Source organism: Lactuca virosa, chromosome 8 (genome assembly GCF_052849685.1).
Source record: "Lactuca virosa cultivar CGN04683 chromosome 8, Lactuca_virosa_CGN04683_v6, whole genome shotgun sequence".
In the NCBI taxonomy this organism is placed as follows: Eukaryota; Viridiplantae; Streptophyta; class Magnoliopsida; order Asterales; family Asteraceae; genus Lactuca; species Lactuca virosa.
In genome coordinates this window covers 344,427,829-344,445,161 of record NC_136433.1, presented here as the reverse complement: position 1 = coordinate 344,445,161, position 17,333 = coordinate 344,427,829, and the positions used below count along the sequence as shown (strand labels likewise).

Below are 17,333 nucleotides of genomic sequence, written 5' to 3'. Positions count from 1 at the left end.
TGCACCAGAATGTGTACTCGATCCCTTAGTCCTTCACTTGACTCACATATACATGTGAACAAGGAATTAATCTTAATTTTCCAAAGATGAAAATTCTCATTCATCATACTATACAACTTGCATGATTTCTAAGTTTCTATCCGACTGAAACCTTGGGTGATGAGAATCATTCCTTGTTTGGTAAATTAGATATTACCACAAATGAAAGAAACAAATCCATTTTCCATTATTGCTATCAATGGAATCATATAAGCAACAATTTTTCCACAGATGCCATTGTAAGGATACTTAGAATAAATAAAATCAAAAATTTCCTTTAATTTTAAAACTTTGCGGAAAAACTTATCCTTACAGTGCAAAAGCATATGAAAAACTTGTTGTTATCTATTCCTAAGCAATATATCATAAATCCTAAGCAACAGCTCAAAATTCTGATCACTGAACCATGCGATCGAGATCCATCTTCGCGATCAGAATCAGCATATACTTCCTTTAAGTTTCTTCATTTTTCTTTGATTCTTAATACATCAACATGTGACCCAGTCACATCATGTAATAAGAATCTCAGAATAGAAACTTAACAGAGTTAGATAGTGGACTTTACCTGATGTAGATTCAAACAAACTTCTTGACTTGATCAACCTTATGATCTTTCAGGTAAATAGGCAGCTTCGCAATCAATGCCCCTTCCTTTGGCAATAGACACATATGGACCCTTTGGTAGGACTATCTCAGACTTAGCAATTCTCTTTACCATTTGGTCAACCGAGTTGACTATGGCCGATCCCTTTCCATTGGGAAGAGAAAGCTTTTACTGGGTATCCATTGTCAATGTCCATTGAAGGTTTGGGAAGTTGATCTTCTAATAAAATTTGCTTTACTAGTCCTCAAATCATTTCTGATTCAGCAGCACCAAGCAAATAGATAAGATCATTAAGGGTCATGTCATAGTCTGTTTCATAGTGGTCCCAAAGTAACTCTCTATGTGACTTAGAAAGTGATTGAACATCCAACTTCCTCAAGACTTTGACACCCAACTCTCCCAGCTTGTCAATATGTGACTTTATCTCCAAGATGTGAGCACACATAGACTTTGCTTGCCAATAGGGCTTGAGTGACCTTAAACTTTTCAAGAACTTGTGGGTTAGGGAGAATAATTGGAGGAGGTGACAGAAAAAGTATGATTTCCATGAACCAACCATGGGACATCATCTTCATCAGGAAATCTTGTTCCAAGAGATTTGGGATGATCATAGATGTCTAAACCAGACATCTAATATGGGAGATATTCAAGTAAGCTGATTTAAAGTCCTTAATATCACACCCAATATGAAATATTAAGGCTAGGACCCAACACAATATTTTATAACTTGGAAGAGGGATGCCGTAATCCAAGCTATAGAATATTTGAAGGTAGGTGAATGACGATGCACCAATTTCCACCACGAAAAACGAAATGTATTATTAGGTCTTAATTGGTTTAATTTTGAAACTCCTAGATTCTTTTGAGATTCATTGAACTTTTCAATGGCATGTTTCAATCTCGATTGTGCCCTTCAGGTTTTGTGACTGGGATGCCGAGGATCACAAAACAAGGTGTGAAGTAACCATGCAAATTACTTGGTACTCTTAAATTTTTATCACTCAACCGATGTGCCGGTTAACCACACACGCTCCACCGGCCTATGATAAACTTTAAGAAACCCTTTGCCTACTTTGTTAAAACCAGTTAGTGTGTCGGTTAACCACACACGCTCCACTAACAGCTCAAACAAAGTGCAAAGTGTAATTTCATGGATTAGCACCTTATTCACATTTTCCTAAGTAACTAAGATTGGGAATTTATAAGTGTTTAGTTACTTAGTATTTTTCATTATACTTGTAACGAAGGGAGAATTATAGTCCTTGTCCTACCCGTTCGGCTAACGACCCTCCACCAGTCAAGGAAGCGGTGGGTGAGAGTGGACACCCATTAAACTGCCATTTTATAGGCAGTAACCTTATACCCCCTTATAGACCGGCTTCGTGAATGAGGCCTACTAATGGTAAGACGACTTGCTCTTATACATACATACATACATATATATATATATATATATATATATATATATATATATATATATATATATATATATATGTAACTTATAATATTATAAAGTATAAGGGTTGAATTTTAACTTTTAAAATCCTAAGGGCTTAATTTGGAATTAAAGTATTCATGAAAGAAAACTTTTCAAATTCCAAAACTTGAGGGTAAGTTTTGAACTATTCAAAAACTTTTCAATTCCATAACTTATGTGTTTAAAGTAGTTTTAATTCAAAAAACTCTTCAAGTTCCATAACTTGAGGACAAGTTATGGAAGACTTTAAACTATTAAAAGAATATGACTTTTCTTTATTCATAACCTATGGAAATATTTATGCGTTTTATGAATCTTAAATGTGACTTTTCATCTAACTGGAGGACAAGTTACAAAAACACATTTTAGAATCAACTCTTAGATTAATTTGGATTGAAAACTACAATTTCACATAACATTCCTATTAATCTAAGCAACTCATAAGAACAAGATACTTCAATCAAACTTTTTCATGTAATTGGCCTATCCATTAAACTAATACAAAACATGAATCTAATGACAATTATCTTTGAAATTAGATTAGAATGAACATTACCACATCAAAAACAGGTTTATAGGTTCAAAAACAGTTTAGGGTAATGATTCTAGTTCAATTCCAGCCTTAAAAGTCGAAAATATGATGTCAGGGGGTCCTACTCGTCGAGTGTATGAACCTACTCGACGAGTAGGATGAGTTTCCTCATGGACTCGGCGAGTCTATCAGTGGACTCGGCGAGTCCAGTGCCCAGACAGCCCGAAAACCGATTTTTTCAGCATTTTTCAGCACTTTGCATCAAGTATAATTGAAAACAAGCCTAGGCTCTGATACCACTGTTGGGTTATGAGCATTCTAACACTCCTAAGTGTACATGCAACCCTAAATACCTTGGATCTATGTTTTCTGTATTATACATGCAAATATGAATATTCCAAGGTATTACCCTAACTAGCATACAAAACATTGATACTTGGGTAATAAACTAGATAGAAATACATACCTTGTTGATGTAGCTTGACTCCATAAAGCTCGAGAGCCTAGTGCCCCAAGTGTGACACCTCAAATGGTTCACACAACATCACCAACACATGGAATAACCATGAGAAGAAGACACTCATGCTCAAATCGGCTAGCCCTCATATATGTATCACTAGTGCAAATTTCTTGAGCTAAAAGGGTCCTTATATAGTGTGCACATTAGGGTTACACCATGTAACCCATGACTTTACCCATTCCTTATGCTTTTAACCTCCATGGAGTATTCATGGATCACCACATGGGTTAAACCCAACATAAGGAATCATGGATCATAAGCCCACATATATAAGAATGAATGTTATACACAATCAATCCCCATATATTTAATTAGTCTCTTTTTCATCACTAAATTAAGTCCAAATTATGATCATAATCAATACTAATTAAATAACATGATTTCATATTAATATATTAGAACTTATAATATATTAATATGTCACAAATGTCTTCTCCTCACAAACGGTCTATCCAAATGTTCTGATGCCATGCAACCCAAATGGACCATGCCGAGTCGGGTCAAGTACATACCAATTATAGTTACGGACTTAGACACTAATCCAACAACTAAATCCAAGTTTTGACAGATCATGAAACACGCCCTGGTTGCACCCATTCATGAATACAAAATTGAAATCTTCACTTCCAGATAAATTATAAATGGACTCAAGAAAACAAATTAATAAAGAAAGAATTAAACCTCTATTTATTAGGGATGTTCTTGATCATAACTGTATTTCTTGAATCTGAAAAGCTTGATTCAGAAATAATCCCATCTTCCTTAATGAAAAACCTAACAAAGTATATTAGAAAAGAATATATGTTTTGAATGAATGTATATATTTGAAACTAAGTGAGCAACTAACATTATAATGTAAAGGACATAATCTATGAAACAACTAACCTGGCCATCAGCAGCAGAAGTAACTATGGTTCTGTCATCAGTGAAAGGCACGATTCTAGCTTGAAATATGTTGTCTACATGACCAGAAGCAACATCAGAACCTGACACAAGGTGCACAATCAATTTAAAATTTGTAAAACTTGAGCTGAAATAAACTGTAAATACAACTTAAAGATAAAACTCCGTATCAATTTCACGATTTCAATATAAAACTTCCCAATAATTTCATAATCGTAAATATATCTGGGGAAGAAAGAACCTCGGAAGCAGAGATTCAGCGATAGAAGTTTCTGGGAGGATTGAAACCGATTTCTCTGCTAAAAACCTCCAGAATCTCATGTTGCGAAGGATCTCTATTCTTATCATATACGTTACTCTCCATCATAGCTTCAGTGATGTTATCAACGACCTGTTTAGATTAGTCAACATAAGCAAGTTTAAGAACATCCTTGAGTGGAGGTCGAAAACGGACTTCAATGCCACCACTTCGACCTCCTTCAGCAGGACATCATGCATCAATGCATCGATATGAGGTAAGGAATTCAACTGTGAATATGCCTCCTTTATGAGAAAAACGTAGAATGAGAAACCCGGTGGAGAATCGGACGTAACTCAATTCGAAGCCCTAATCGCCGACCAGCCCTAATCGCGTAGGAGATAGGGTTTATGCTTTGCAAACCAACTGTCGATTGGGTCGATTGATCAGGCGAGATAGATAAGAGGTGAGGGTAGTGTGGGAGACAGCTAGTGGTGGGAACCATCTAGAAAGAAAGAGAAAGAGAGAGATAGGAGAGAAGGGAGATAAGGCGGTGGTGAAGGTGAGGAGAAGACGATATAGTAAGAGATGTTCTGGAAGAAATTGTATTTGAGGCGGTGGTGAAATAGAAAGACGATTAGTGGATACTGAGTCGATGACACTAACCTCGTCCTTATTGATTTAGAGAGATGGTGGATATTAATCTAAAAAAGACAGATAGTTTTGGAAAAAAAAACTAAAAAAATGAAAAAATGAACCAATAGGAATGAGTTACTGTTCCCTAAGGGGCTTCAAAATTAGTCTATATATATAATGAGACGTAATAAAAGGTAAAACTAGTGTTTGTAAAATAAATTATAAACATTAATAGCAAAAAGTTTAAAATGATAAAAAAAAAGTTAAAATATTTAAAAACACTGAAAGTTGTAGAAAAATATGAAAGAGTTTTTTCCAGTAAAGTTTCATTATTTTAAGAAAATTTATAAAAAAAATCATATTTTTTAATAAATAATCCCATTGAACCGACTAATTCTTTCAATTTAATCTTTTTTAACAGGTCATCTACCCATTTGACATTCCAAGGTGGAAGCAATGTTGATCTGGCCATGCCACGTCAACTCCTTCCTTTTCATAAATAAAAACAAATATTTTTTTGAGAATACAAGGGCCGGGTATGAACCTGAGTCTCCAGGCTTCCACCAAATCAAACATCTTACAAACTAAGCTAGACATTTTTTAAGCTTTATAACTTCACGCTAAATTTATATCTATTAAATATTGAAGATGTTTTTTTTTTTTAAATGAGCTTAACGGAATCAAACTTGCCCCATTTGGTATGACAAAACACGTCTGTTACCGGTAATAAACAATTGTTTGTTATACCAGTGGCACTTCGAATCTCTTTATCATAATTTCTTTTTGAAAAAATAGCTTTGGTATTTAATATCTATATATTAAGCGTGAATTTGCATTGAAAACCTCTGCTATATATATATATATATATATATATATATATATATATATATATATATATATATATATATATATATATATATATATATATATATATATATATATATAGGCAAGGACGGCCCAGTTTCGTTATGGCTGAAGTTGGCAAGGTTAATAATGCTTAAATATATAAAAGTTTGTTCTTTTACAAGTGATGAACCGAAGACAAATAAGGAGAGAAAAAATAGCAAAATGCTATAAGATGAAAAATAAAATGAAAGTAAAAGGCTTCATTATGCAAACAAATGAAAGTACATTGCCACTTTTTTCATTTAGCAGGTAAATAATGCATTTAAAAATAATAATAATAATAATAATAATAATAATAATAATAATAATAATAACAACAACATATATAAGCAAGAAACAAATTTTGACCAATTTCATCAAACAACTACTATTCATTAAAGCAAACACCAATAATTTACGGGAAACCATTGTAAGTTGTTTTGTATATATAGTTGGTATTGCTATAATCAAATATACTATTAAAGTTATAGAAAAAGATTTAGGAATTTTGCAACTGCATGGATTTTTAATTTGGGAATTTGTTGGAATATAAGTAGTGAGAAATTAGCTTAATTTTCAAAAGTATGTTGTCCTAATGAAAATGAAGACCGAAACAATATTAAAAATAAAATGATGACAGTCCTCGACAAACCTAAAAGTTGGACTTCCAGTCGAGTTCTCGAGTTCTGGGAGTTGCATTACCAACACCACCAGGGGTAATGGCTCCTTGTCTATCCAAGCTTGAATTAGAATGCATGTTGTACAAGTTCTTATACCATTTTTAGCACCTAGTAAAAAAAATAAGTAAATGAAAATTCAACCATTTTGGCAATAATAAATTCAAGGCTAAGTACAAGAAATAGCAATGTGTTTTCATTTATTTGTATATATAGATTCAACATCTTGCTTTCATACCTTTATGTTACAGCATTGTACTTTTTTTTGGCTTATCATAACATTGGCGTGTTGTACTTAAAATATACCCAAATATCACATTCTACTTCCAATTTTATTTTTATTAGGACATTATACTACGGAAAATCTAAAGTTAAATGCAAGAAATAGAAAAAAAAATTTAATGATTTGCTTATTACAGCATCCTACTTCTAGGATTGTATTTTGATAAATCTATCAAATCATAGCAACATTGTCCATAGTCCATACACAAGGTAGATTTTCTGAAGTATAATGTTCAAATGAGAAAAAAAATTGAAAGTGCAATGCAATATTTGTGTAGCTTTTGCATAGTAGTGCAAACCTGGATGTTTACGACATCGTACTTCGAAAACTTTGGCCAATATTACATGGTAGTGAAATTGGACTACATTGATTTAATTAGATAGTTTTTCAAAATGATGCTACATAGTATATGTTTCTTCTCACCAAGCCATTCATGAACATTTATACAGACTTCGCCATTCATTTAGCTGTTGTAACAAGAACAATAAATAACATCTAATTTACCATCAGAAGTAATTAAAAAATAATGTTGATTATGACAATGACATGTAAAACCAACCTACATATTACACACTTTGAAGTCGGTCATCATAATATAACATACACACATCCACGTTGCTTTGAGTCATCTTTCACTTTTGTATCAACTAAATTATGAGAAAATAAATCTTTTAATTAACACTAACAAAATAACGAATACAAATATATATGCAAATTATTTAAAAAAAATTACAAATGTGAAATTATTTAAGAAAATTAATAATAACACCAAACCATTAGTTTTCAATATTCGAGTTAAATAATCACAAATTATACTAGAACTATGAATAATGAATGCAACTAACATAATTAATAATTTTTTTTATTCGGATAAAAGGAAGACTAAACCAGTTAGAAACACATACACCTACTTGAAACGGAAACCAATCATAGGATTTTCATGGAAACATAAGAAATACACTTTCAAACAATACCTCCATTATTCAGAACCACAACTCATGAATTTAGGTCTGAAAATATACAGACTTATATCATGTAATAAATTCATTTATTTTATTTGGATACATTGATTTTCAAATGAAAAAAAACATGGGATTTTCTGAAATACAAAATGCCAAAATAAAAAATGAGACAGATCGAAAAGGATGTTGCAATGTTCAATATATTCGTCACAAGTGTGAAAAATCCTCAATTTCAACAAGAAAACGTCAACTTTCCATAACAAGTGGAGGAGAATATAATTTCTACTTTTGGGCAAAGCAACAGACCGCTTACCTTGATGCAGAGAAAATCAAAATAATACAAGAAAACAGACGACTGTAATCAAAAGAAAGAGATTTTAATTCATGACCAACTATTTATAATCAACCATTATAAGGAACGATGAACAAAATGTTTTGCTGCAACTTTCCTAGTCTTCTTCCTTTGCCATGGGTTTTCTAGAAAGAAACAGGACTGTCTATTGAGAAAATGAGTGCGACATCGTTGGTATCAATTATCAAATTCTACTGTGAATAAAGTGGTGGCGAAAACATGGCAAGGGAATGGTGGAAGTATTGGTTGAAGAGGCGATCGGATACGCCAGCTGGTGATGGCTGGGAAGTGAAACTGACAACTGCCAATAGTTGGAAGATAAACGGACGGCTGCCATTTTGTTAGTGAAATTGAAAAACTATTAGACTATAGAGACCAACATTGTACCTTTTGTTGTAATATAATATTATTATTTACAAGATAGTGAGATTTGCCACCTGTTTATTCTACATTTTACGTATGAATATGGAATTCCAATAAATAAATAAGAGAAAATGTGAAGAAAAAAATATGAGCCGTAAAAATACATAGCCCAAAAAGAATACGGAAACTACAACAATTAAGGAGTCCAATAGTAAGCGGCCCAACAAATCCGATCCAATGACGTGGCATATTTTAAGAAAACCAAAGGTTTTCTTTAATATATATTAGGTGTGAGACCCGTGTATTACACGGATTGATTTAAAAAAAAATTAAACATTAAATTAAAGTATAAACAGAAAATATTTTTTAATGTACAACCGATATCCTCTACCCCGAATCGATGACCTTTTTAATGTACAAGTGTCAAAACTAATGAGAGATTGACATGTAGCAAAAAACTTTCATTTATTAAAGAGGATATATATATATATATATATATATATATATATATATATATATATATTGCTAAAAAAGTCAAAAATTGCTAAAAAAGTAAAAAATGTCTAAACTGAAAGAATTAACCAAATTCTTGGGTTTTTTATTAAAAAAAAGTACATTTTTTATAATTTTTTTCAAAATAATAAAGACTTTACTGGAAAAAAAAAATATAAAATTTTAAAACTATACTTATTTATTGAATAAACTACTGTTATTTTGATAAATGAAAATTTAAAAAACACTCTTAAGGTCAAAAATCCATATATGGGATTAATTTTTCATCATTGACTTCTTTACGAAAGAAGAAAATATTATTAATTACTTGGCATTTATTGCCAAATCCGGATATTTACTTCTCAATTTTTATTCAAGTCCCAATATTTAATTCTCAACTTCCACTATATCATAAATTCGGAACAAACCCAACAAACAAACATATAAAATCCATAGAAAGCTCGTAGTATTTGTATTTGTTAAATTTTAGCTTTCTAAAACCAATACATTCATTCTGTTGATTTTCATTTGAAGCATTGTGAAGGATAGTTTTAAAACTAGGTTTTGCTTGGTTTTGATCACAAGACCAAAAACGAAGGAAACGCGCACAAATTTGTGTGCCATAATTCATATAAACACAAATAATAATGGAGTCTAGTTATTGTCGTGATATAACTCCAATCCTTACCGTTTTTCTTTTGTTTTTCTTGTTATTTTCTCCGGTTTTTCCAGCGACAGATTTAAAAGATTTTAGACACATAAACACAACCTTCCAACCAAATAAGCAGTTGACAAAAGCTACTATGAAGACAATTAAGGTAACTCTTTCATTTTATTTGATTTTCTTTACAAAAACAATTATTTCATATATTTGTGTTTATTATTGATATTCATTGTATAAACTAACCTGAATGTTTTTTTGTTAACTCAGAGCCCAGATGGTGATATAATAGATTGTGTTTTGATCCATTTTCAGCCGGCGTTTAATAATCCTATGCTGAAAGTAACAAAGCCATTGGTATATTTAATGTGTTATTTATAAACAGGCTTAAGCCCTTATTTATATTGTATTCGATTCAAGATTCATTTGAGACAAACTTATTTTTGTGAAAGAAAAGAAACTACATTTATGGTCACACAAAGAAAAAATGAAAAAAAAAAATTATTAAAAAATTTTGTCATTTGTACTTTAAAAAAAAATCTTCGTTCTAATAGTTATTATGATAGAATAAAAATGACATTATTGATAAATACATTTTTTTCAGTTTTTTCAATATTTTACATTTCTTGACACCCGAAATATAGAATTGCATCCTCATGTTATGTTTTGCAAAATATGTTTGTCACATGAATTCTATCATATATATACACACACATACATGCATGTATAAGTGTATATATATATATATATATATATATATATATATATATATATATATATATATATATATATATATATATATATATATATATATATTAGATGTGTGCCAGCCCAAAGCAGCGACAACTTTTTTGGCGAATAATTTTCTTACAGAAAAGTAATTATTTGATTTTACTATTAGTTATTATGTAATAAAAAAATTATTAGTTTTAAATAAAATATTTATATTTATACCTTATATTTATATTATATGTTTATACACTTGATGTAAAGTAATTAATAAAGTTGTCTACTTTAAGAAATATATATTAATTTATATACATAAATTTAATATTTTAAAATTTTCATTTTCCTCTAAATTAAATTTCTTAATAATCTTTCTTAATTTAAGTATTTGAACTTTTGGCAAGTTTTAATGATTTATTTATGCATATTTGATTTGTATAAAAAAATTTATAACTTATACCTCTTAAAATTCAAGATATATGACTAATATGTTTTATAATATATATATATATATATATATATATATATATATATATATATATATATATATATGTTTAGGTTCTATAGAGAACAAAAAACCCTAAAAATCAAAAAATGCATAAAAAAAATACTTAGAGATCACAAAAAAAAATTTTGAATTTTTTTATAAAAAATCGTAGCTTTTTCTTAAAATTCGCTGAAAAAAAATAAAAAATCAATTTTTTTTTATAAAAAAAACTTTTTTTTTTCAAAAAAAATTTTCAACGAATTTGTATAGAAAGTTGCGATTTTTTATAAAAAAAATTCAAAAAAAAATTTTGTGATCTCTAAGTATTTTTTTATGCATTTTTATGATTTTTAGGGTTTTTTTAAGGTTTTTTGTTTTCCAAATAACCCTTCCTTATATATATATATATATATATATATATATATATATATATATATATATATATATATATATATATATATATATATATATATATATATATATATATATATATATATATATATAGGGGATAGGGAATATACATTACAGCCTCACCTAAGCTTAGGTACTAAACTTCTAAAATATGTCGTTTTAGCATGCTAGTTATACCCGGTTTGGTTTCACTTGGTAAATATATCATCCTCCACAACATTTCTTTCTTTCATTATCGTTTTACCATCCTTGTTTTCTTTCCTCAATTATCGTTTATTACTTCACCCAAGTGAACATTACTAAACCATAAACCTAAACCCTAAACCCTAAACCCTAAATCTAAACCCTAAATCTAAACCCTAAACCCTAAACCCTAAACCCTAAATCCTAAACCTAAACACTAAACCCTAAATCTAAACCCTAAACCCTAAACCTAAACCTAAACCCTAAACCCTAAACCCTAAATCTAAACCCTAAACCTAAACCCTAAACCCTATTGTGTCGATCTTGAATTTACATCTTGAATTATTAATCGTGAATCCATTAACCGTAATCTTTATATAGTAAAACAATGTATTTTCAAGAGGTTTAGTACCTAAGCTGAGGTGGAGCTGTAATGTATATTCCATTTTCCCATATATATATATATATATATATATATATATATATATATATATATATATATATATATATATATATATATATATATATATGCAAGTGTCTACATGTGTATATAAATATATTTTATTATTCGGTAATGTTTTCAATTTAATTTGTTTTTCTAAATAATTGAATGAATAGGATCCACCAGAGATACCAAGTGGGAATAAGAAAGGGGCAATGGAAAAAGAAGTTAAGCAGCTATGGAGTTCAAAAGGTAAATCATGCTCACATGGAACAATTCCAATAAGAAGGCAAACAGAAAGTGAGATCTTGGCATCCGATTCCATTTCCACATTTAAGAAGACAATTAGCAGGAAAGACTTCAATTATTCTGATGATGGCCATGAGGTGCAACATTTATATCTGATTTTTTCAAATCAAAAGATTATAATATTAGGAAAGAAAATCTTAAAAGTATCACGTGCATTTAAAAACAACATTTTTTTGCCGTTGTGTAAGAACAATATTTAATGAAAATTTAAATATTAAACATACCTTTCAAGAAAAAAAAACATACTCCAATTCACACGAATTAATTTTACAGATGCCTTTTCTTTTACCGCCTATAAAAGAAAACGATCTATAAAATCCCATTATTATCACCATAACAAACTGGTAAGTATTTGGGATATTTAATTCCCATTATTATCATCAAAATTAAATATTTATTAAAACTATAAATCAAAAGTAATATTATATATAGCAATCATGTAAGAGTTATAATGTCTAATAGAATATCTATTTAAACTATATATTTATTGGTATCATGAGGTTGCAGCATGCAATTGGGTTTGTAACTAATGGAGAATTTTATGGAGCAAAGGCAACTTTAAATGTATGGGCTCCAAATGTTACAAGGCCTTTTGATTTTAGCCTTTCACAAATTTGGGTTATTGCGGATGTTCCAACTCATCCCTTGAGCACTTTTGAAGCTGGTTGGCAGGTACATTCGTTTATTTTATTATTATTATTATTATTATTATTATTATTATTATAATATATATATATATATATATATATATATATATATATATATATATATATGTGTGTGTGTGGATTCTATTGTTAATAGTTTACTCTTATTTGCAATGGCAGGTTGCTCCAGCCATGTACGGAAATAGTTTGCCAAGATTTTTTCTTTATTGGACCGTAAGTTACTAAGTATCATGTTTATTTATTAGAGTATTCACAATGAAAAGTTCAATGAAATTATTGAATGAGATGATATGTCTAATTGACATTCAATGGATTGAACTCTATCATTATCAAATTATCATTATCAAATGTTTATTTATTAGAGTATTCACAATGAAAAGTTCAATGAAATTATTGAATGAGATGATATGTCTAATTGACATTCAATGGATTGAACTCTATCATTATCAAATTATCATTATCAAATGTTATGTTTACATTCAATTTATATGGAATTCAATGACCATTCAACCATTCAGTAAGAAAAAAAGAAATCATGTCACAAAAAAAATATATTTTGGTGAGTCTTCCGCTGAATCGTTTGTCGCTTCAAAAAAAATTAATGTCATAAGTTATATTCTGTAAATATGCTTTTTTTTAAGAAAAACCACACACACTCTAATCTACCCCTAAAATCACATATGTCTCATGCGTGATTTAAATCCTCAATCTTATGGAGGGAGGACATCTCACCATACCACTTGGCCTAGGGCCTCTTGGTTATAAAGATGTTTTATTTAATTTTATTTAATTTTAATAAGTTCAATATATTATGGATGTAATTAACATATTCTTTGTCAACGCAAAAGTTTTCATTTAAGGATTGTCTAAAAAAGGAAGACAACATTTTTTTCCATTTAATCTTAATAAGGGTGGTGGAAGATAATTTTGGGGTACTTATAATGTACTACTATATATTATTTTATGTTACATACCTTCGACATTGATAGTGATCTTAATTGGGTATGCTTTTAAGATATTAATGATGATAGTTTGAGCTCAAAAATTAATATTACAGAACGACGGGTATCGATCTGGATGCTACAATTTATTGTGTTCGGGGTTTGTACAAACGACTCATGAGATTTGTCTTGGAGCTACTCTTGATCCAGTATCAACGTATAATGGTGCACAGTACGATATCAACGTACTAATCTGGAAGGTAAATCTTTAATCTATCAAGATTGCGAGGAAATAATCATAAAAGAAACCTCACCAATTTTTTCAATGATGTTCTACTAAAATTGTTGTATTTTAATTTGCAAAAACTGCAACATATATACTTGCATGACTTTGCCAATGCAACATATTTTTTATTATTTTAATGGAATAATACTATATTTTTTAAACTATTTTATATGGACTTTTGCAGGATCCAAGACACGGGAACTGGTGGTTGAGGGTGGGGAAGATTGTAGTTGGATATTGGCCAGTAGCCCTATTCCCTGACTTTAGTAAACATGCAACAACGATTGAATATGGTGGAGAGGTGTATAATGCTCAAAGCCCAGGTCAACAACCCACATCAACCATAATGGGGAGTGGCCACTTTGCAGCTGAAGGGTTTGGAAAAGCTTCATTTGTTAGGAACATGGAAATTGTTGATGAAAACAATGTGTTAAAACCAGTTGGAGATGTGAATTTGTTAACAGAAAAACCAAATTGTTATGATGTTAAAAATGGGTTTGATAGTGTTTGGGGTTATTATATATTTTTTGGAGGGCCTGGAAATAATCCACATTGCACCTAAGAGAAAATGTTACGTTTTATGAATTTCCTGGTTAAACATAGAATATATATTTTTTGTGTTTACGTTTAATATGTTTGGTTCCTTTGTTGATTTTTCATATCAAAATATATTAATAATATATTCCGAATGGAAAATCGCAAGAAATAACAAAATATTATATATGTATGGAAATATTGTAATAATACATACTTAAAGAAAAATAGCAGGAAACAACAAAATATTATACTTTTTTTTTCATCAATTTAAGTATTATATTTTAATTTTTTTATTTATATAATAAAGTAATAAAAATGTGATTTCTTTGCCGCTTATAAGGGTGGACAATGTCATCTCCGGGCAGGAGGAGGAGGCCGGCAGTACCCCCGATGACGCCTAGATGTCGGTTCTAAGAAAAAGTAGACACAATTGGACGGTAGCATGTCGGGTTGGAGAACCCATGCATTCTCTCTACCTTGACCATTGACTAGTCAAACTTTTTTTTAATAAACAAAACTTTTACCAATAAAAATACATATTGTAACTTTAAAACAAACCACACCTTCTCTAATTTAATTCCACATCTAAACCGCTTTTTTCAGTTCCGAAACAACTTGGGCGAAGTAGGGTACTACCGGGAAACCATGGATTCTTTGGCCTTTCGCCTCTAAAATCGTCATTCCTTTTCAATGCTCAAGCATACATCCAACGCATTTTTGTTCGATCTTGTACCCCACGAAACGTTAAACTGAACACCAAACGAGACGGAAAAAAAAGAATATCAACTACATCAACAACCTTGATTCATGATGTGAACGGATGTTTTCCTGGAACTAATTCATAGATGCTTGAAATTTGTTATAGAACTATCATTATATAAGCAAATATAACAAGTGTGCAATACAAAACATCAACCAATGGAAACAAGTAGTCCATTATATAAACAAATATAATAAGTGTGCAATACGCAACATCAATCAACCGAAAAACGTAATCATGGACTGTGATATAATGAACCCCCAAAAAGGGAAGAGCTCATTCTCATTCTCATTTTTACCGTGTCTACTTTTTTATGGATCATGCCTTGCTAATGTCGGTGAATCGATTAACATGACATAGATTAGAGAATGGTTAAATACTTCTTTAGGAAAGAACTCCTTGCTAACTGCATCAACTTTCGATCAGGGAATCAACTCTCTCTTGCACAACTCCCTCAAACAGCCAGATCTGATTCAGAATATCTTCGTCGATTCCTAATCTTAATTACTTATCCAAAAAGTCATTTTATAGAGTATGAACGTTAATAAGAAGAACCCCCCCCCCCCCCTCTAATTTCATTAGACAACAATCTCCAAGACCTTTTCCTCAAAGAGCACTAGTTGCCTTTCAAATTGTAAAAATCCAAAAGGTGTTCTCCAAGGCACTTCTTATATGTTTTGATTTGGTTCAAAAGAAGTTCGCTTTCTCTACTCTTCAAAAACTCATTTACTTGATCGGAAATGAGGGTCGAATCACAAGCTATTGACAACTAATTAAACTACTCCGATCGAGGGGTGAAATACGCTGTCTTCCTTAAAGTATATGTGTTTTTTGAAGTTTTGACAATTATATTTACATTATATATTTTTTGTAAAATATATTCATTTTACTTGGTATATTTAATTGGATTAGTTAATTAATAAAAAATTATTTAATATTTAATATATAAATAAAACTAGAGCATAAAATGAAAGTAATTTGCGGATCAAAATGTACAAATAAATAACATGATTAAAAGGTTGAAGAATTTGGAGTAACCTATTCAAAAAGCCCATAATTTCAATAGTAAAAAACATTCTTTTTTCAAATAGTAAAAAACTTTTAAAAAAGATATCATACGAGATGCTCTTATAAAGAAAGAAAAACTAGCAGGAACTAAACCAGTACAAAATATTACAAGATGATACATGAATATAATAAACAAGAAGCAAAAACAATGAACCACACCAAATATACAATAATAGACTAAGAACAAACACTAAGGGTGTTTGGATTAGCTTATGAGTTTATTGCTTATAAGCTTATTTGTGGTGGACCTGGCAATTCTAGACATGAATACACGAATCTGTGAGAGATACGACACGACACGAATACATCCTGAAATTTGAGATAAAGCTTATTTCTCATCGTGTAATCGTATCGTGTCAAATTCGTGGCTGACACGTTTTCATGACACGAATACACGAATTGTCAGGTCTAGGAATAAGCAATAAGCAATAAGCAAGGGGAGATGCTTATTAAACTTAGCTTATTTAGTTTATTCCTAACACAATAAGCTGATTTTTAAGGATTTTATACAAACACTTAAACTTAGTTTATTGTAGTGGAAATAAGCAATAAGCAATAAGCACTCTCTTTTTTCACTATCCAAACACCCCCTAACTTAGTTGCATGATCATAAACAAAAACCACTTCCTCCATTCAGACCAATCCTCAAGTATCTTCAATGGCAACAATTCATTGAATCAAAATAGCAACGTGTTCTTCGAATTCTCAAGCACTTCCAACATCAACTATACTGAATCAACATGGCAATGTACTCTCCAATGAACTTTATGTTTTTAGAGCTTGAGCATAACATAATATGCAAAAATATTTCTTATGGTTATCTGAATCAATAGATGCGAAGAAGAGTAACAAATTTACAACAACCAAAACCAAAACCAAGTCAATGCACCAAAC

At 30.4% G+C, this 17,333-nt stretch overlaps 1 protein-coding gene across 1 annotated transcript; it reads left to right on the top strand.

Annotated features, from left to right (window-relative positions):
• Positions 1-8,327: 8,327 nt before the first annotated feature.
• Positions 8,328-14,636, top strand: LOC145131856 (protein neprosin-like). The gene is made up of 8 exons (XM_079066501.1): positions 8,328-8,448; positions 9,696-9,781; positions 9,895-9,981; positions 12,050-12,259; positions 12,690-12,854; positions 13,007-13,060; positions 13,905-14,048; positions 14,244-14,636. The coding sequence occupies exons 1-8, from the start codon at positions 8,328-8,330 to the stop codon at positions 14,634-14,636; spliced, it is 1,260 nt and encodes a 419-aa protein (XP_078922627.1).
• The last annotated feature ends 2,697 nt before the right edge of the window (positions 14,637-17,333 follow it).